At 67.4% G+C, this 20,384-nt stretch overlaps 1 protein-coding gene across 2 annotated transcripts in view; it reads left to right on the top strand.

Annotated features, from left to right (window-relative positions):
- TBC1D22A (TBC1 domain family member 22A) overlaps positions 1-17,052 on the top strand; it is a 228,356-nt gene extending 211,304 nt beyond the window's left edge. For both annotated transcript variants that reach the window (XM_036278220.1, XM_036278221.1), the window contains exon 13: positions 16,551-17,052. In XM_036278220.1, coding sequence (XP_036134113.1) covers positions 16,551-16,679 — 129 coding nt within the window. In that variant the 3' untranslated portion in view covers positions 16,680-17,052. The remainder of the gene's footprint in view (positions 1-16,550) is intronic.
- The last annotated feature ends 3,332 nt before the right edge of the window (positions 17,053-20,384 follow it).

The raw sequence follows: 20,384 nt of genomic DNA, 5'->3' as shown, positions 1-20,384 counted from the left end.
TCTTCTCTTTGGGGCTACTTGTCCTCATCCCTCCTGAGCCTGGACTCTGGGGCGACTCAGGCCCTTGCTTGCTACCCGCCCGCCTGCCCGTCTCCCCACCATCCGGGTCCTCTCCCCAGAGGGGAGCCCGGTGATGGGCTTTGTGGGAGTGCTGGGAGGGAGGAGGGGCTGGCTGTCCTGTCCACTGGTCCCTGGAGGGGCCCTGCCTGCCGACAGCTCGACCCGGCCCTCCCACAGCAGACCATCTGTGGTCACCGTGAGAACTGCACTCACAGGGGGCCTGTGAAGGAAGGAAGGGGAGGTCTGCCCATGGCTGCAGGGACGGCGCCGTCCCGTGTGTCCTCAGACACGCTTCCGTCTCGGCAGGGAGCTCGACCCTGAGCCCGCGCGGCCCTGCTGGGCCTGTGGTCACGGGGCTGCGCCCGGACTCCCGGGGAGCGAGTGAGCAGGGCCCTGGCGCCTGCCCGTCGCCCAGTGAAGTAGCACTCGGGGCACTGGGGCCGCGGGCCGCAGCCATGGGAAGGTCAGTGCTGCCCCGGCTCACGCCTGGCGACCGGCGACAGCCAGGAAGCAACAGCCTGAGTGCCCGCCCAGGCCCTGAGCCTGCCTGGCTGGCTCGCAGGGGCACCTGCCGGGCGCCTCCCTGAGGCCGTCAGTGCCAGCTGTGCGTCAGGGCTGCCGGCGGCTCCTTAGGACACGGCCTCGCGTGGCAGGAACCTGGAGGCGCCCCAGGCCGAGCCTCACAGGCTGCTCCTGGCCCCGAGCCGCCTCCTGCGCAGGGCTGTGCAGTGACCCCGTGGCCAGGTGTCCGTGCCCGCCCGCCCTTGTCAGCTGTGTGCGTCGCGCCAGGACACTTCATGATCAGTAGCAGCGTCAGGCCAGCTGCCTAGTGACTGCATCCCCACGGTGGTTCCGCCCACTCTCCTGTGTCCTCTGCTCCCTGAACCCGGGCCCGGGTTTCCGAGTCACCCTTGCGTCCCCTGGCCTGTCTTCCCTGCACAGGTGAGCAGGAGGCCCTGTGCGCTGGCGGCAGGGGAGTGAGGAGTCTGGTCCCAGGCAGTGGGCAGGAAGGCGCCAAGGGTCTCGGGTCCCCAGTCCCGAGGAAAGTGAGGCTCGGCCCAGGGACCGCAGACACAATGCCGACAGGGGTCCACCGGCTGGCACGCCCCGTCTCCATGGCCCCCCTGCGTCCCCAGGTCCCTGTCCCCTGGGAGGTTGGGGTCAGTGGCAGGAGACCTCTAGCGTCTGCGGCTGTAACACGTCTCTGGCACCCAGAGCCTTTGGCCACAGGCACAAAGAGCCCAGGCCACTCAGGAGACCTGAGCCGACCTCCATGGCCACCACCCCATGCGACCCTGTGGGGCCCTTAGCCCTTTGGCCCCGCCCCCTTCAGGACAGAGCCCCGGAGGAGCTGAGAGCCAGTACACGGCACCTGTCGGGTTTTTGCTGGCGTCTGGCACTCCTTGTCCGGACGAGGGACAGGTGCTTAGTGGCCCCTTCTGTCAGAGCGCCAGACTTTGCTCCCCATCAGGGCAGACCAGCCCTCAGTGGGCTCTGCCAGGCAGGGGTCCAGCATGCAGTCCAGAGACGCCGCAGGCCTTGCCGGGGTCCCCCTCGGCTGGTGGGGCCGTAGGACCGTGGACGGAGAGCGGGAGTGAGCTGGGGTGCCCGGGGGTCCCGGCTGCCCTGCCACCCGCTGTCAGTCCTCATCGCCCGTGACTCACCCTGAATGTCCACGGTCACCCCAATCACCTGAGGGTTCTCGGCAAACGCCGGACTTCTCGGTTCTGTCCAGGGGCTGCACGGCCCTGGTTCTTCGTGCAGATGGTACTCGTCTGCTCTCGCTCAGTGCGCCGGGTTCTCAGCTGGGCTGGCGGGGTGGCCAGTGGGGCGCTTTGAGTCGCCGCACCCCATCTTTCCTGCCCACTGGGCAGCCTTTCCCAAGGCCCCATCGGAGTGCGGGCAGCTGGGATGGCTCTGCCCGCCTCACACTCTGCACCCTGCCTGGGTGCTCAGGGCCCCATGGAGCTGTCCAGTGTCATCGTCACCCCCAGGTTCCTGGTGCTCAGGGCCCATGGAGCTGTCCAGTGTCGTCGTCACCCCCAGGTTCCTGGTGCTCAGAGCCCATGGAGCTGTCCAGTGTCATCGTCACCCCCAGGTTCCTGGTGCTCAGGGCCCATGGAGCTGTCCAGTGTCGTCGTCACCCCCAGGTTCCTGGTGCTCAGAGCCCATGGAGCTGTCCAGTGTCATCGTCACCCCCAGGTTCCTGGTGCTCAGGGCCCCATGGAGCTGTCCAGTGTCGTCATCACCCCAGGTTCCTGGTGCTCAGAGCCCATGGAGCTGTCCAGTGTCGTCACCCCCAGGTTCCTGGTGCTCAGGGCCCATGGAGCTGTCCAGTGTCGTCGTCACCCCCAGGTTCCTGGTGCTCAGAGCCCATGGAGCTGTCCAGTGTCGTCACCCCCAGGTTCCTGGTGCTCAGGGCTCCATGGAGCTGTCCAGTGTCGTCACCCCCAGGTTCCTGGTGCTCAGGGCTCCATGGAGCTGTCAGTGTCGTCGTTACCCCCAGGTTCCTGGTGCTCAGGGCCCCATGGAGCTGTCCAGTGTTGTCGTCACCCCCAGGTTCCTGGTGCTCAGGGCTCCATGGAGCTGTCAGTGTCGTCGTCACCCCCAGGTTCCTGGTGCTCAGGGCCCCATGGAGCTGTCAGTGTCGTCGTCACCCCCAGGTTCCTGGGTGCTCAGGGCCCCATGGAGCTGTCCAGTGTCGTCGTCACCCCCAGGTTCCTGGTGCTCAGGGCCCCATGGAGCTGTCCAGTGTCGTCACCCCCAGGTTCCTGGTGCTCAGGGCTCCATGGAGCTGTCCAGTGTCGTCACCCCCAGGTTCCTGGTGCTCAGGGCTCCATGGAGCTGTCAGTGTCGTCGTCACCCCCAGGTTCCTGGTGCTCAGGGCCCCATGGAGCTGTCAGTGTCGTCGTCACCCCCAGGTTCCTGGTGCTCAGGGCCCCATGGAGCTGTCAGTGTCATCGTCACCCCCAGGTTCCTGGTGCTCAGGGCCCCATGGAGCTGTCCAGTGTCGTCACCCCCAGGTTCCTGGTGCTCAGGGCTCCATGGAGCTGTCCAGTGTCGTCGTCACCCCCAGAGACACCGCACGTGAACCGCCGTCCCAGTCTAAGGATGATGAGGGCACCTCAGGGCCCACCCGTCCACCCGCGCTGACTGGGGAGCAGCTCCTGAAAGTGGCGTGAGTGTGCCCGGCCCCGCCTGCTGTGTGCTCCGAGTTCCCGTGACAACACTGCTCGTCCGGCCGCACGGGGTGGCGGGTCAGGCAGTGGACGGTGGCGACTGCACTGGGCTGTTGGCATGTTGGCCTAGAGAAGCTGTGGGCACCCAGCACCTGCCTGGCACACTGGCCTCTGGGGGGCTTGGGGTGCCTTCTCCTCTCGTCCAGGTCGGCACGTCCTTGGGGGCCCCTTGGGCAGCCGGCCGGGTGCTGGGGGACAGCTCTGTGCTTCCTAGCCGCCTTGTCCGGCCAGCTCCTCGGTCTGCGGGCTCCCACTGGTGGCCCAGCCGGGGCCGGGTGCTTTGCCTGGCCGAGGCCCTCGGGAGTCCCTTGCCGAGCCTTTGCCAAAGGGTGACCTGTGACTTATTGCTGTGGGGGCTCTCCAGCACCACTGGGGGTGCCCAGCCACCACGGGGCCAGTTAGACCCCAGGACAGCGGCCTCCAGAGGCGGGGCCCAGCTCTGCGCAGCTCACGTGGCCACTGGGCGACCTGGCAAGTCACTGAGGGCAGCCTCTCGGGACGGCCAGCACCGGTCGTGGCACCACAAACGCCACCTCCCACACCCTTTCCGGGTGCGTGCCTCCTGGCAGGAGTTCCCCCAGGTGGGGTCCTGGCGCTGCTGGCTGGGGGCCCCGGTCCGGGTCACTCAGGGCGTGTGGGCTGCCCTGGGGTCCACTTCTGCCAGCCTACCTCTCCCGGGGCCTCAGGGCAGGGAGCCACCCAGGGCCCCTTCCCTGCCCTGCCGCTTCCTGGCCGGGCCTCGGTCTGCTCTCGGGTGGGGCTCGATGCTCTTGTCTGCCAGTGATCTCGTGCAGCTTACTTCCTGACGCGCACACACACAGCGTGGGCCTGTCGCAGCCGAATGCGTGACATCTGCACATTATCACTCCCGATCAGAACCTCGCGGTAAACACCGGCCCTGGCTGTCGCTCCCCGCCACGCTACTGTCCTTACGCTCATTACCAGACGACACCCCTGTCACCGTGGAAGATGCAGCTGAGCACCATGATGACGCCCCAGATGCGGCCCAGCAAGTTCTGATGACTCTCCCCTTGTTGGGGGCAGCAGACGTAATTTTGAGCAGAAATTGAGCTGTGTGTATTTAGAAATCAATTGAAAAATGAAATTGCTCAGGCTCTGAATGGTGTTTCTTCCCGGGTGGCCAAATTGGCTCCACTTATTTTAAGATGGATCTCTCTGCTGGTGAGACGTGTGCAGGCCATTCAGGGAGCAGCTGATCACCCGGAAATGGCCGGAGTGGCCGCTGGCCAGGCCTGGGGGGTGCTTCCACCTGGCTTCCCCACCTGCAGCCTGGGAGCGGCAGCTCGGCCCTGGGGTGCTGCGGCCTCCCCACTGCTGGCCGGGGCCCCAGCCCGGGCCGGGCCACCTGCTGTGGTTGCGCTGAGACTGCTCAGCAGTAAGGACAGCTCGGCCCTGGGGTGCTGCGGCCTCCCCACCACTGGCCGGGGCCCCAGCCCGGGCCGGGCCACCTGCTGTGGTTGCGCTGAGACTGCTCAGCAGTAAGGACAGCTCGGCCTGCTGGGCGTGTCCCGCACTTGCCGACCTCAGGGAGACGGTGCTGCGCTGAGGGCCCGGGAGGCAGGCGTCCATGCCCGCCAGGCCCTCTGCCCCGCCGTCCTGTCCTCACCATTCCCGTCTGTAGCGGCAGGTTAGGGCTTGGCCGTCCTCTGCTGCCTGGCGTTTGCCTGAGTCCTCTGCGGTGCACCGAGCCCTGTGCCCCTTCCATCCTGGAACAGCTGGGCCAGAGGGTGGCCTGTCCCCCCACCTGGAGTTCAGAGAGGTTGACCCCTGACCCCGAGGCAGCCCAGCGTTATCCTGGGCTCCCTAGACAAATGTCCCAGGACGCCGCCCACCCTCCCCGTCGGAAGCGGGCACAGGACTCTGCAGGGAGCAGCCAGAACAGGTTCTGCCAAGTGCCTGTCTCAGAGGCTCGGCTTCCCCTTCGCTGCTCCCCTTCAGTTGTGGGGTCTCCGAGAGCTGGGGGTCTGTGCTCCTCCCAGGACGGAGGGCAGGCAGGGCTGTGTCTTCATTCATTTCTTATTTTTTAAATGTTTTTTCTTTATTGATTTTAGAGAGAGAGGAAGGGAGAGGGAGCGAGAGACACAAACATCGATGAGAGAGAACATCGACTGGCCGCCTCCTGCATGTCCCCCTGGGGATCGGGCCCACAGCCTGGCATGTGCCCTGACCGGGAATTGCATCGGTGACCTCTTGGTGCAGGGTCGACGCTCAGCCACTGACCACACCGCCGGGCTGTCCTTGTGAGGGTTTGACGACTGTCTGGGGAAAGTTTCTTGATAGTGCAGCTTGCTGTTCTGGACCCGGGGTGACCACCTCCAGGTTGAAGGGCACCTGGGCCTTGGCCCAGCCCATCTCTGTCCACCCGTGAGTGTCCTCAGTGGCCCCTGATAGACCCTCAGGCACGGCCTGACCTTCTCGGCCACACCAGCAGACACCCCATGTTCCCACTGCCTCCCTCGCTCTCTGCAGTGAGGGCTGGTTCTGGCTGCCCCACCCACACGCCCTCCGGTCCAGCTACAGCACAGCCCACCCAACCTCTCCATGCCAGGCGTCCCCAGGGCTGTGTGCAGGGTGTCCCCAGGGCTGTGTGCAGGGCGCCCTCGGGGCTGTGCGCTGGGTGCCGGCTGGCAGGTGACCGTGCAGGGTACCCTCGCAGCTGTGTGCTGGGCACCCAGTAGCTGTGCTCTGCTGGCTCTGCTGCTCCAGCACAGCTGCCCATGAGCCCTCTGCCCTCTGTGCTCTCAGGCATGTCGTCTGCACAGTGGGTCTGATGGGGTCTCAGCCTGTAGGGTGGACAAGAAGGCGGAGCACAGGACACGTCATAGATGCCCCGAGACCAGTGCTGCCATCATCAGAACAGGCCTGAGAGGGGCCAGGGCAGCCCAGTCAGATACTGGGGGCCCTGGGGCATTGGGGTGCCCCTCTGGTCAGCCAGGGCTTCCACTGCCCCTGCCCTGCCACTGAGCATGGGGACAGTGTGAGGGTGACGGAGACTCCGGAGCCTGCCTCTGGCTGGCCTGCACCTGGCTCTGTGAGGTCCCCTTTTCAGGATCTCAGAAGTCAGTGAGCAGCTCAGCGAGTGGCTGGGTGTTGGCGGACTGAGCTGGAAGTCCAGATGCGGGCGAGGGACCTGGAGCGGCCAGCGCAACACTGAGCAACAGCGTTGGGGGCTGACGTAGCCAGACTTACCTAGAGCTGCCGTCGTCGGGACAGGGTGCTGAGGCCAGCGGACAGGGCAGAGAGCCCGGGAGTGACCGTGCGGATGGTCAGCGGGCCCTGGACAGAGGAGCAAAGGCAGCATCGTGGGGCCCAGACAGCTTGCCTGCAGCCGGTGCCAGGACAGCGGGGCACCCAGGGGCCGCCAGGTGCACCCAGACAGACCTCACCCCTCACCCGTCTCCGAAATGAACTCCGAGTGGATCCCAGGCCTAAATGTAAAACACAGAACCATTGAACTTTTAGAAAAGAACGTAGGGGAAAACCTGGGTGACCTTGAGGATGACGGTCACCTTTTAGACCCAACCCCAGACGCCCATAAGAAAGGCGGTGAGCTGGGCTTCGCTGAGATTAAAGCGTCTGCTCGCGCAGGAGGAGAAGGTGACCCGGCGGGGAGGGTCCGTCTGATGAAGGACGTGTCCACCCTGCACGCAGAGCTCTTCCTCAGCAAGAAGGCACAGCCCAGTGTAGAGGGGGGCAGGGTCTGCACCCCTCAGAGAAGACACTCGCGGCAGGTAATCGGATGGAAAGATGCCGCCACCCGTGCCGTCGGACAGGTGCGGGCGCACACACCCCGTGCTGTCGGGCAGGTGCGGGTGCACACACCCCGTGCTGTCGGGCAGGTGCGGGCGCACACACCCCGTGCTGTCCGGCAGGTGCGGGCGCACACACCCCGTGCCGTCGGGCAGGTGCGGGCGCACACACCCCGTGTTGTCCGGCAGGTGCGGGCGCACACACCCCGTGTTGTCGGGCAGGTGCGGGCGAACACACCCCGTGCCGTCGGGCAGGTATGGGCTAACACACCCCGTGTTGTCGGGCGCACACACCCCGTGTCGTCGGGCAGGTGCGGGCGCACACACCCCGTGCTGTCGGGCAGGTGCGGGCGCACACACCCCGTGCCGTCGGGCAGGTATGGGCTAACACACCCCGTGTTGTGGGGCGCACACACCCCGTGTTGTCGGGCAGGTGCGGGCGAACACACCCGGTGCTGTCATGGACATGCGGGCACACACACCCCGTGCCGTCGGGCAGGTGCGGGCGAACACACCCTGTGCCGTCGGGGACGTGCGGGCGCACACACCCCGTGCCGTCGGGGACGTGCAGGCGCACACACCCTGTGCTGTCGGGCAGGTGCGGGCGAACACACCCCGTGCCGTCGGGGACATGCGGGCGAACACACCCCGTGCTGTCGGGCAGGTGGAGGTGAGCACAGCTTGGAGACAGCACTGCACCCTGCAGGACCGTCAGAACTCGGGTCACGGACCCACCGAGCCGTCTGGACGTGAGCCGTGGGAGCCCTCACTGGTGGGGACGCAGCAGGTGCAGCCGCTCAGGAGACCCTGCCGGCGACCTCCAGAACGCAGCGTCCTCTTATCCATGACCCGCCGTCCACTCCCGTGCACATGCAAACGGGCCCCACTCTCACCGTCTCGTCAGCCAGGCTGGCCCGTGGGGTCCGCTCCGGGGCCTGCACCCCCCGGGGCAGGGGGCGCTGTGGTCAGGTACAGAGGCCTGCTCAGGTCGCCAGGGCCAGGCCGAGGACCCGGAGCCTCGGGGGTCCTGTCAGACCTTTGTGAGGGCTCCGTGTCGCTGGGTGCCCTGGCGCTCCTGCCCCTCTGCGCCCCCCCCAGGCCGGGCCGTGGGGCAGGAGGACAGCTGGGCACCCGGAGCCTCGGGGCTGTCAGGCTCCCCCCCCCGGACGGGCCGTGGGGCAGGGAGGACAGCTGGGCACCCGGAGCCTCGGGGCCATCAGGCTCCCCCCCAGGCCGGGCCGTGGGGCAGGGAGGACAGCTGGGCACCCGGAGCCTCGGGGCCGTCAGGCTCCCCCCCAGGCCGGGCCGTGGGGCAGGGAGGACAGCTGGGCACCCGGAGCCTCGGGGCCGTCAGGCTCCCCCCCAGGCCGGGCCGTGGGGCAGGGAGGACAGCTGGGCACCCGGAGCCTCGGGGCCATCAGGCTCCCCCCCCAGGCCGGGCCGTGGGGCAGGGAGGACAGCTAGGCACCCGGAGCCTCGGGGCTGTCAGGCTCCCCCCCGAGGACGGGCCGTGGGGCAGGGAGGACAGCTGGGCACCCGGAGCCTCGGGGCCATCAGGCTCCCCCCCCAGGCCGGGCCGTGGGGCAGGGAGGACAGCTGGGCACCCGGAGCCCCGGGGCTGTCAGGCTCTGCGCTGGGGAGACGCCATCAGCTGGGGGTCCGCACGCCTGCTGACTGACAGGTGGCCTTGGAAGGGTGGTGCCCGTGTGGGACGTCCCAGTGCGAGGCTCCTGGGGGAGACCCTGTGTCTTAGCGCTGTCGGGCTGAGCGCCGTCCTCATGGCTGGGACCTTGCGGTCCTTGGTGGCCTTGCTCTCGAAGGCCCTGAGCCCACCTGCCCTCGGTGGCAGAGGACCCCGAGCTTGAGAAGGTCCTAGAGCCTCGTGGGCCTTTGCTACCGGTCACCCCGACCCGGCCACCTGCAGAAGGGGAGGGCAGCATCTCTGACTGGCCGTCCGCTCTCCAGGCCCGTCCCGGGGGATGCCCCAAGGCAGGCAGGCCTCCCACCCCCGCCGAGACGGTCTGGCTCTGCTCCCCTCCCCGTGCCTGCCCGAGGCTGTGGGCTGCAGCCCTGAGCTGTGGGGTTCGCTCAGCCTGCGGCCCTTAGACGTGGGGAGGGAAGGCTGCTGCTGGGACAGGCCCCCAGCGTCCAGCTGCCAGGACCACAGCCCAGCGGCATCCGCCGGCCCCCCTGCTTCCTCCGCCCTGAGGGCAGCAGGGCCCTCCCCCGCGCCTTCCCGGGGCGCCCTCGCCCAGGCCCTGGAAGGTCTGTTTTGCACCTTGTACCCAAACCAGGGCCCTCCTGTGCGTGGCTCCTTCCCGCCGGCCCTCTCAGGACAGTGGCTCCCAGTGTCCCCACGTCCGGCAGCGGGAAGGTCCTCAGGGGAAGCTGAGGACAGGCCCTGCAGGACCGAACTGTCCTGTGGGCGGGTCAGACGCCCCCTGCGTGCGACCCGAAGTGGAACGGCCTGCCCCTCGGGGACTGTCGCCAGGCGCGTGCCCAGTCGCCAGCGGGGTCTTCCCTGTAGGTTCCTCCTCTGGAAGGGAAATATGAAGTTACTTTCCAGGATGGCATCCCACTGAGCCATCGGGTCCCCTGGAAGGTCCCTGTCGCTGTGTCTCCTGCTGTCCCCCCCCGGAGGCTGTCACCAGTGCGTTGGTCTGCCTGGCAGCTGGCCGTCTGTCCCAGCCACTGTCACCATCTCCTATTTTTAGCGCTGGCTTGGTCCAGAACTTGACAAGGCTTTCAGACTAATAACCGGATTGTCAAAGACATCACCCGTCCCAGGATGGTCTGGGAGGGGGCAGGCAGGACACAGCCCTGGGTTCGGGCCAGCCGCTCCCCGCACCTCGAAGGTGGGCCTGCTCCGCCGCACAGCAGCAGGACAGGTGGGCTGTGACGGGCCTGAGGGGGAGGCCCACCCCGAATCCGACACGGGTCGGGGAGGCTGGGGCACACGGCAGGGTCTCCTTCCGGGGGTGGGCTGGGCCCCTCACAGAGCCTCATGAACCTCACGCTGTGGCCCTCCGCCGACAGCGCTCCCCGCCGTGCCCGTGGGCCTCAGCCGCACCCTGGGGGCACCTGTGTCTCCGTCAGTGGTGTCGGTGGCCTCGGGCTGCGCCTGTGAGCTGACGTCCTCAGCAGCCCTGAGCTGTCTTTAAGCATCAGCATACAAGAATTTCTGCCGGCGTCTTACCCGTACTTCGTGGCCTTGAGGTGTGTGGCATCAGTTCTTCATCCCGTACGTCTCGACCAGGTCCTACCCGACCCCACCTCCCCGTGGCCGGGCCGCGGGACACTCAGGGCTGTGGCCCCAAGAATGGTGTGGATTGCAGGCAGAAGACCTCCTGTCCCCCCCGCCCCCCGGGACCGCACGGCCCAGGAGCCGCTCTGCCCTCACTCTCCTGCGTTGGAGACGGGACCACGGGACCTCAGCTGCCCCCAGCCACTAATTCCTCTTCACACGGCCGGTCTCTAGCCTTTCAACATCGTCCTTAGGACTGAAACGGAAGGCCACAGGTTTCATGTTGGTGACGGGCAGGGGCCAGGCAGGGGCCAGGCAGGGGCCAGGCAGGGCCGGTCAGCACTACCAGACTCTCACGGAGCCTCACGCGAAGTGCCGGAGGACGAGGAGGAGGGGCCTGTGGACTCGGCAGGGGAGGGCGGCCCAGAGCCGCTCCAGGACCTGCAGCGGAGGCGGCCAGCGGACCCCCTGACCCCCTCTGTCTGAGGCCTCCCCTCTCTGCTCGCTGGGCTCGGGCAGCACGGCGGAAGGACAGGCCAGGCCCTCGCGTCCCTCCCAGGCTGGCCGCCTGGCCCGGAGCCACCACGACCGCAGCGTAGTTTCCGCCTGCGCGCGTGCTTCCCAAGAGGACGCGTGACGTTGAATGCGGAGTCCAGCCCTGCAGACGCTGCTCAGCCAGGACCCGGGACCTGTCCCTCCAGCGGCTGTCGGGGGCCGGGGGTCGGGGCTGCAGCCACGACCCTCGACCTGTGGACTCGCCGGGGGGCAGGTGAAGGGTGGCGGGGGAGCCAGGCGAAGGGTGGCGGGGGAGCCAGGCCTTGCAGAGCTGAGCTTGGCGCCCCGCGGTGCGCAGGGCGGGCCGCGATCCTGACCAGGACCGCAGTGTGGCCGCCGTGAGGGTGGTGAGCTCCCGTGTGCTGGGTGTGTGTGCCGACCCGACTCCCCGGCCGTCCCCACAGCCCCAGAGGGAGCTGCCTCTGGACCCCACAGTGAGGATTGGACGAGTGACGCATGACGATGACAGGGTGCCTTCCTGGCGTGCGTTCTCTGCGCTGAGCACAGCCCTCGGTCACCGACCCTCTGACCCTGCTGGCCTGGAGGTTCCTGTCACTGCCCCAGTCTCGAAGGGACCTGACTTCCAGGGCTCCTGGCCACCTGTGCTCTGTCCTCGCCTGCACGGTGGGGACGGGTGTGCCTGCGGAGCCAGTCAGGGCCTGGCACGTGGCTCCCGCCTCTCTGTGGCTGGTCTCGTCCCCCGGGGCCCGTCCCCCGGGAGCCCCATGCTGCTGCCCCGCCCTGGTGGCGCCAGGCCTTCCTGGCTCAGACAGCTGGGCGGCCTGAGTTGGCTTTTGTAGCCAAGCGGCCCCCGGGGCGCGTTGGAGTGTGGTGGGAGGTGATTCTCCACTTACCCTGTCGCCTGCCTCGGGAGTCAGGCAGGGCTCCCGTCTCTTCCTTCTCAGCCGCGGGGGAGAATGGGGTGCCTGTGGCCCCGAGTCCGTCAGGCTGACTTCTGCATCGGCGCATGTCGGCAGTTTGCGAGCTGAGGGGCAGCTGAGCGCCGGCCTCCGTCCCCCGCCTCAGGAGAGCGGCCCCAGCGCCCACTCCTGCCCCACCGGGAGCCTCCGGGCGTCTCCCCCCTCGGGCTGCGGGGGCTGCGGGGGCGGGGCTGCCAGTGTCCTCAGAGCAACTCAGACATCTGCTACCCTAGCGGCTGCCACATGCAAATGCTCAGTTTTCGGGCAGCCTCGTAGGAATGGAGGAATAAAACGGTGAAATTAACTTTAATATTTTACTTAACCCAGTACATCCAGAATATTGTCTTTCAACCTGTAATTATGAAAATTAGGAAACATCTTATAGTCTGATGTTCAGACTAAGTATTTGAGATACAGAGGATTTTGTATGCAGACAGTGTCCACGGAGCCCCGTCGTGGTCTGCAGGCAGGGTACACATGTCCACGGAGCCCCGTTGTGGTCAGCAGGCAGGGTACACGTGTCCACGGAGCCTTGCTGTGGATGGCAGGCAGGGTACACGTGTCCACGGAGCCCTGTTGTGGTCGGCAGGCAGGGTACACGTGTCCACGGAGCCTTGTCGTGGATGGCAGGCAGGAAGGCCAGGCACGTGCCTGGTGTAACTGTAGGACTAAATGGCTTCTGTGTGTCTGTCTGCGGCACCACCATCACTCACGTCAGCACACGTACACACTGCCGGCCGGGCTAAGGGCAGGCTGCCTGTTCCGTTGCTTGGAACAGCGCCCACACGGGCCACCCTTGGGATGTGGCCATGAGCAGGCGGACAGGTAGCAAACGAACCACGGTCAGGAGACGCGATTGTCCGCTGGGCCCTCTGCTCTGCGCTCCTCCCTTTGGTCCTGACTCGCCGTCCCAGCGGGCGCACCTGGGCCATCGTGACGGTGCTGTCCAGGTCGTGGCGTCTCCTCGGCGGACAGACCTGCTTCCTGTCGTCGCTGAGGAAAAGGGTGTTCCGAGAGCCTGAGCTTGGGCCCTGGCCCCCAGGGGTGCCTCCCTGTGAGTGCCCCGGTGCGTCAGCTGCACGTGAGGTCACAGGGTGATCGTGAGTTTCCGTGTGGTGGCCGTGTGCCAGGAGCATGCACCCTGACACCGCTTGGTGCTGGGTCACCTGACGCAGAGACAGACAGGTGCTGGGTGGCCTTTCTGTGTTTTGCACTGAGCATCTCATGGCCCAGTTGATTCTTGGGGAATACATGTGTATGTATTTTAACAACCCTTTATTTTTTAATATGTTTTTGTTGTTTTTTTTGTTTTAGGGAGAGAGGAAGGGAGAGAGAGATAGGAACATTGATGAGAGAGAAACATTGATCAGCTGCCTCCTGCACGCCCCCTACTGGAGATGGAGCCTGCAACCCGGGTGTGTGCCCCAGCAGGAATTGAACAGGGACCTCAGTCCATGGAAGGACCCTCAAACCACTGAGCCACACCGGCCGGGCATTCTTGCGGAATATTTTAGGTTAAATACAGTTTGTTTTGTTAGATGTTAGAATTTGAAGATCTGGCCCAAAGATGTTACAAAGCTGTGTCCTGTCTGTCTTCTTGGCAGTCGTGTGGCCTCCGGGGCCCTAGGCTGGGTCCCATCCGCAGCCCGTGGGCGACGTGCCCAGGACCTGCCCCGCGCCGACATCGCGGCAAGAGAGGGAGGTGTCGTTGCCGCCTGCCCTGGCGTCCTGTCTGTGAGAACACCGCCTCCTGGTGACCCATCTGCTGGGTGGCCACTTCCCGAGGTGACAGTTTACCCGGGAATGCTGCTTGTGCGCCGAGCGTGACTGCGCTGGACCACACGTGGGCTGCCTGTGAGGGGGGGACGTTGCCGTCCCACTGACTGGGGCAGGCCCTGAGGCACAGAGGTCCAGGCTCGTGTGGCTAACAGTGTCAAGGACGTAGCTCTGGAGGTTGTGGGTCAGGGCGGTGGGAGGGCGGGACTTGGGCCCCACGCCCCGAGCTGTGGTCTCTCCGCCCCATGTCACTGCTGCCCTGCTGACCTGAGCGTTTGCAAGGGGCCCGACAGAACTCGGGGGCCCTAACGGGACCCCACCCGCACTTTCAGGGAGCACATGGATGCCGGTGTACCGGCGTTTTGTCCTGCCGGGAGGGGGTACACACGTGGCGGTCACTGTCCTTAGCAGATGACGCCGGACTCTCTGGAGGCTCAGAAGGAGGGCCCAAGCCCCCCCACCTGCACCAGCATCAGATGCTCACCTCCGGGACCAGCTTGAGGTGGAGCCAGCAGCAAGGGTTCTGTCTCAGGCACGTCCCTGCCCCCTGGCCGTGGTCATCACACCTGGGAACAGCTGGCACAGGGCTTCCCCCCCAGCCTCCCCTGCACCTGTCCTGGGGCCGAGTGAGTCAGGCCGCTGTCGTGGGGCGGCCTCTGTTGACAAGGGGCAGCAGCTGCAGCCCACAGCCTCGCGAGGCAGCGTGCAGCGTCCGGGGCCCCCAGGACTGCCGGTCCCCTGGGAACCAGCTCGGGCCCAGGCTCCCTGAACTCAGGCTCCCTGGGTGGTCAGGGCTAAAGCTGCAGAGCTCCAGGCGGTGTAGGCGGTCCACCCCTCGGGGGCGTGCCGGGCAGTGCGTGCCTGTGGGGAGGAACGTGGAGGCAGGCCGACTGGGAGGAGGGGCGGGGGAGTGAGGCGCTGCTGCAGCGTTGTCGATGTCGTGGGGTCTCAGGACGAGGGCGGGGACGAGGGTGGGGACCTGCCTCACCGATGTCTGAGAGTCAGTGTTGTGACCGAGCCTTACTTTAATCGTCAGATTCACAAGCGTGGTCACCCCTCGTGTGTGGAAAGTGCAGATGAGAACTGAATTGCCCGACGGTTGCTGGACAGACCATTGCCAGCCCGTCTCAGCCCCTCCCTCCTGCCAGCACGTCCTGGGGCCTCTCCCCAGCAGGGCCATCCCTGGGGGTGACCCGTGACAGCCCCACGAGCGATGGCCCATCACCAGTGTGATGTGGACATAACGAAACAGCTCACGGCCGCAAGACGTGCCCGGGCCCCGGACCCGAGATGTCCTGCCCGGTCGTAAAGGAGCCGCCTTTGAGGAGGAAGTCTGTGTTCTAAGGACCGGACTGTTCTCTGCCTCCGGTAAAGGTCACCCGGGCAGATTTCTGGCTTTAGCATTGCAGACTGCGAGCGCCGGGCATTTCTATTCTGCCTCCGTCCCGTGAGCCTGGGGACTAAATTAGATTCTGAAATTGAGTGTGTACCGCGGCGGCGAGTCCGTGACGGGGGCTCGCTGCTCCCCTGCAAGTGGCGGGGTCATGATGACACGAGCGAAGTGGATTAAAATAAAACCAAAGGAGTTTGTGTGCGGCCTGCTCGGAGTCGGGGGTGCTGCGCTGGCCGCACCGGGGGCGGGGGGCAGCGGCTCGTGCTGCCGCCTCCCCAGGGACGCTCTGCAGCCAGTCTGCCCTGCTCGTCCCGTTTAAAGGCCCCCCGGAAGGATCTAAAATGCAGGAGGAAGAGGAGGAGCGGCCTGGGAGGGTCCGCGGAGGGAAGGGCCGCGGCGCCTGGCGGCACAGATGAGGGACCGAGGCCCCGACCCGGCCAGTGGCCGGCCCAGCCCGCAGGCAGGATCTGAGCCCGGGCCTGGCGTCCAGTCTGTGTCCTGAGTGCCCACGGCGAGCAGGCTGTGCCAGATGGCTGCACCCCGGCCATCTCCAGATAACGGGTGGGGCTCAGAGAGAGAAGCTCAGTTGCCCAAGGCCACACGGTAACAGAGGGCCAGGACCAGATGTGACACTGAGCCCTGTTGCTCTGCTGTGCCCACCCCCCGTGCCAGCACCAACAGGAGGCTGGGTGGTCTGAGCTCTGGGGCTGAGTCTCGGGGCTGCATTATCAGGCAGGAAGGGGGGGCACCTGAGTCTGACTGTCACTTGTCACCTGCCCCAGCACCCTCAGAGCCCAGCCACACTCCGATGTCCCCAGACCCAGCTTCTTCCGGAAGAGGCTGCGGAGTCCATTGGGATCGGAGCCCGTGGGCCCTCCCTTGGGTTCTTCCCCCTCCTGCCAAGCCTCCTGGTGCCAGGCTGGTGCTCCCTGAAACCTACCCCATCCTTGCCAGGGCCTCCAGCTGCTCTGGACAGGTCTGCCGGGAGGCTGGTGTTCGGCGCGGTGGCCAGCATGTGGGCTGGGTCTCACACGGCGATACCTTTGCTTCCCTGCACCTCCTCAGAGCGGTTTATTAAAGCACCGTCTCTTTACCACCCCTCACCCTGGTGTCTAAACGTTGAGCTCCGGAGGCAGCCGTGCCCTGGAGGGTGGCTCAGTGCCAGCCACCAAAATGAGATGGGCACTGCAGGGTGGCTGGGCCGGGGCAGCTGGAGGTCGCCTGCCGTGCCGCCTGCCCAGGTGCCCAGGTGCCCATGTCCCTGCTGCAGTGTCACAGACGCCTGTCCACCGGATTTGGGGCCTGAGGACACTGGGGCGGGGCGGCCCCTCCTCCCGGCCTGGGTCTGTGGAGCCTCAGGGGACGGGAGCGGGAGGCTCCCGCGTGGAGGCAGCCAGGCCCTCCAGGCCGTTTCCCACAGACACGTCTCCTAAGCCTGGGCCTCCTGGACGTGGACGTGGGCCTGCGGGCGAGGGGGAGGGCACACGGTGGATCTGGGGGCTGCCTCGGGGGGGCTGGGAAAGCGCGGAGCCCCTGCGGCTCACCCCCACTGGCCGGCTGCTGTCTCCTCTGACCTGGCCTGTGTCTCCCCAGGAGCTGCTGCTGCTCCTGCAGAACCTGCCCACGGCCCTCTGGGGCGATGAGGACGTCAGCCTGCTGCTGGCCGAGGCCTACCGCCTGAAGTTTGCCTTCGCCGACGCCCCCAACCACTACAAGAGATGAGCGTGGGCCCGACAGGCACCCGCCACGCCGGCGAGGCCCGTGACCAAGGAGAGGCCTTGCTGGACAGGCCTGCGCCCAGGCGCCTGCCAGGAGGCACAGCAGCCCAGGGGCTGGCCGGCAGGGTGGGCTCCTGTTTCCTGAGATGCCAAAGAGCCTGGGGAGGGTGCTGGCTCGGGGCCACGAGCGGCCGGGCCTTCCCGTTCTGGGGCGTCCTTGCCAAATGACCACGGCTGAAGACCCTGGCCCGTGGCAGCCCCGCCCGGAGAGGCTGCGCCCGGGTGCCAAGGACAGAGGGAGACATCTTGTACCTGCGTTAAATGCAAAAGTCCTATTCTGTCGAGTGAGAGAATAAAGTGTAGACAGACCGTGAGTGGAGCGTCACACGGGCTCAGACCTGCTCTCGGCAACCATGGGCCTGCCCCTCCGAGCTGGGTGCGGGCCCTCTGCTGCCTGCCCCTCCGAGCTGGGTGCAGCCTGCCCCTCCGAGCCGGGTGCGGGCCGTCTGCTGCCTGCCCCTCCGAGCCGGGTGCAGGCTGCCCCTCTGAGCCGGGTGCGGGCCGTCTGCTGCCTGCCCCTCCGAGCCGGGTGCGGGCCCTCTGCTGCCTGCCCCTCCGAGCTGGGTGCGGGCCGTCTGCTGCCTGCCCCTCCGAGCTGGGTGCAGCCTGCCCCTCTGAGCCGGGTGTGCTGCCTGCCCCTCCGAGCTGGGTGCAGCCTGCCCCTCCGAGCCGGGTGTGGGCCCTCTGCTGCCTGCCCCTCCGAGCTGGGTGCAGCCTGCCCCTCCGAGCCGGGTGTGGGCCCTCTGCTGCCTGCCCCTCCGAGCCGGGTGCAGCCTGCCCCTCCGAGCCGGGTGCGGGCCGTCTGCTGCCTGCCCCTCCGAGCCGGGTGCAGCCTGCCCCTCCGAGCCGGGTGCGGGCCGTCTGCTGCCTGCCCCTCCGAGCTGGGTGCAGCCTGCCCCTCTGAGCCGGGTGCGGGCCGTCTGCTGCCTGCCCCTCCGAGCTGGGTGCAGCCTGCCCCTCTGAGCCGGGTGCGGGCCGTCTGCTGCCTGCCCCTCCGAGCCGGGTGCAGGCTGCCCCTCTGAGCCGGGTGCGGGCCGTCTGCTGCCTGCCCCTCCGAGCTGGGTGCGGGCCGTCTGCTTTGAGCCCAAGGCAGGGGACCCGGGAGCAGGGAACCCATGGCGGACAGGAGCTGCTGCGGCTGCTGCTGGAAGATGGACAGATGGACAGGCAGACGGGTGCAGCCCCTGGGATGGAACGTGAACCACTGGGCTCGTCCCACAGTGGTGGGCGGAGTGGATCAAGCTTCTGAGACTGGGCGGCCCCACCTTCCCCTTGCCAGGGCCCCACCCGGGGTGTGGGACACGCAGCCTCCTTCTCTAGGTCCATGTGTCCTCTCCACTGTGAGCGGTGTGGGCTGCCGGAGCCCGGGGTGCAGAGCAGAGGGGATGCGGGGCCCACACGCAGGGTGGGGCTGCCACCCCTGGGGCTGCCTCTGAGCTTCACCCTCTCACCTGCTGTCCATGCCAGGCATCTGGCTCCGAGCCTCCGTCTCCCCTCAGGAGGGTGGCCGCTCCTGCCCTAGTTGTCCGTCTGTCCATCCAGGGGCAGGGGTTCGCCTGGGCCAGGCGCCGACTTCCCTCCCTCCCTCCCTCTCTCGCCCTGGGCCCAGGCTGTGGGAGCAACAGCGGAGCCCTTTGCGCTAACTCCTGCTCTGCCGGCGAACAGATGGGGACACTGAGGCAGGGGTCCATACTGCCCCCCTGCTCAGAGCTGACCCAGGGCCCACGCCCCTCGCTCTGTCCCATAACGCCTGGGGGAGGGGTGCAGGGACAGTGCCACCCAGCCAGCCTTGCTGAGGGCCACTGGCCAGCGGGCGGTGCCGCTGGACACCTCCCGGGGGCGGGCTGCCCGGGCTCTGCAAGCCCCTCGGGTCCAGCGCACCCCAGGCTGCCGGGCGGGGCCGGAACCCTGCTGCGACCATCGGTTTCGCGGCTGCGCTGCCCTGTCCTGGGGGTGCAGCGCCGTGTGGGCCGGAAGGACGGGCCCAGCGGGTGAGGAGGGACTTCTGACGGCCGCACTCCCTGGTGCCGAGATCCATCTGTCAGCCTAGATGTGGTGACGTGGTAACTTACTCGGTGACCTACTGAAGACGTGCAGTTCAAGGTTCGGGGTGACAGTCTCCCCTGGGAAGGTCAGGCACTCCCCTGTTCTGCCTCGGGCTCCTGGGTCTCATGGGAGGGCAGTGGGCAGACTCTTCCCGTTGGCCCAGGAGGTCAGCGGTCTGGCTCAGCATGCGGGCTGGGGCTGAGCCACCCCTGGGTTCCGGGTCAGAGCTTCGACCTTGGGCAAAGCCTCCCACACCCTGTGCCCAGCCCTGAGCCGATGCCCGAGGGGCCGCAGGGACTGGGTCGGTGTCCAGCCTCCAGTCTGGGGGTGAATGAACCTTTATAGAAGGCGCAGGGCTGGGCACGGGCGTGGGGGAGGGGGCCAGGCCCGAGGAGACCAGGGCTGGGCAGGAGGCCCTGAGCAGCCTCGTCCGGCCTCTGGCTCAGCAGGCCCGGCTCTGTGCAGGGCACATCCTTGGCCCTGGCTGCCCTTGTCTGGGTCGTGGTCCCTCCTAGGCCCCTCCCTGCTCTGTGTGGGTCTGAGCCCGCAACTGGGAGCATGGAACCCGGCCTGCCCCTCCCAGCGCCCACCCTGTGGGCCCAGGATAGCTCAGGTTTTGGGGTTCTACCAAAGCCCCCCATCCTCCGTCACGTGTGGAGGCCATGGTGGGTTCTGCCCGAGGGGCACCTGCCTCCAGCCCATGGGGACCGCCTGGGAGGTACGTGCACACGCTGTGGGGAGGCCCCTGGGAGGAGCGCGGACCCCCTCCTGCTGCCGCCGCTTCCCCCTCCTCCTGGCCGCTCGTCCGGTCACTCACATGTCTCCCCAGCACTGCCCACCGGAGCGAGGGGCCCTTTCTCACCCCGACACCGCCAGCAGCTAGCTCGGGTCCTAGTCCTACTCCTGTGGGCCTTGGGCAGCTGACCTCCCTGCTGGGTGCTCAGTGTCTCCGTCTGCACGCCCTGTCCCGTGGTGCCCGGTGTCCCCCTCTGCACACCCTGTCCCGTGGTGCCCGGTGTCCCCGTCTGCACGCCCTGTCCCGTGGTGCCCGGTGTCCCCGTCTGCACGCCCTGTCCCGTGGTGCCCGGTGTCCCCCTCTGCACGCCCTGTCCCGTGGTGCCCGGTGTCCCCCTCTGCACGCCCTGTCCCGTGGTGCCCGGTGTCCCCCTCTGCACGCCCTGTCCCGTGGTGCCCGGTGTCCCCGTCTGCACGCCCTGTCCCGTGGTGCCCGGTGTCCCCGTCTGCACGCCCTGTCCCGTGGTGCCCGGTGTCCCCGTCTGCACGCCCTGTCCCGTGGTGCCCGGTGTCCCCGTCTGCACGCCCTGTCCCGTGGTGCCCGGTGTCCCCGTCTGCACGCCCTGTCCCGTGGGGCCCGGTGTCCCCCTCTGCACGCCCTGTCCCGTGGTGCCCGGTGTCCCCGTCTGCACGCCCTGTCCCGTGGGTGCCCGGTGTCCCCGTCTGCACGCCCCTGTCCCGTGGTGCCCGGTGTCCCCCTCTGCACGCCCTGTCCCGTGGTGCCCGGTGTCCCCCTCTGCACGCCCTGTCCCGTGGTGCCCGGTGTCCCCGTCTGCACGCCCTGTACGTGGTGCCCGGTGTCCCCGTC

Source organism: Molossus molossus, unplaced genomic scaffold (assembly GCF_014108415.1).
Source record: "Molossus molossus isolate mMolMol1 unplaced genomic scaffold, mMolMol1.p scaffold_m16_p_26, whole genome shotgun sequence".
NCBI lineage: Eukaryota > Metazoa > Chordata > Mammalia > Chiroptera > Molossidae > Molossus > Molossus molossus.
The sequence above is the reverse complement of the archived record's forward strand: the minus strand, read 5'-3'. Positions and strand labels throughout refer to the sequence as shown.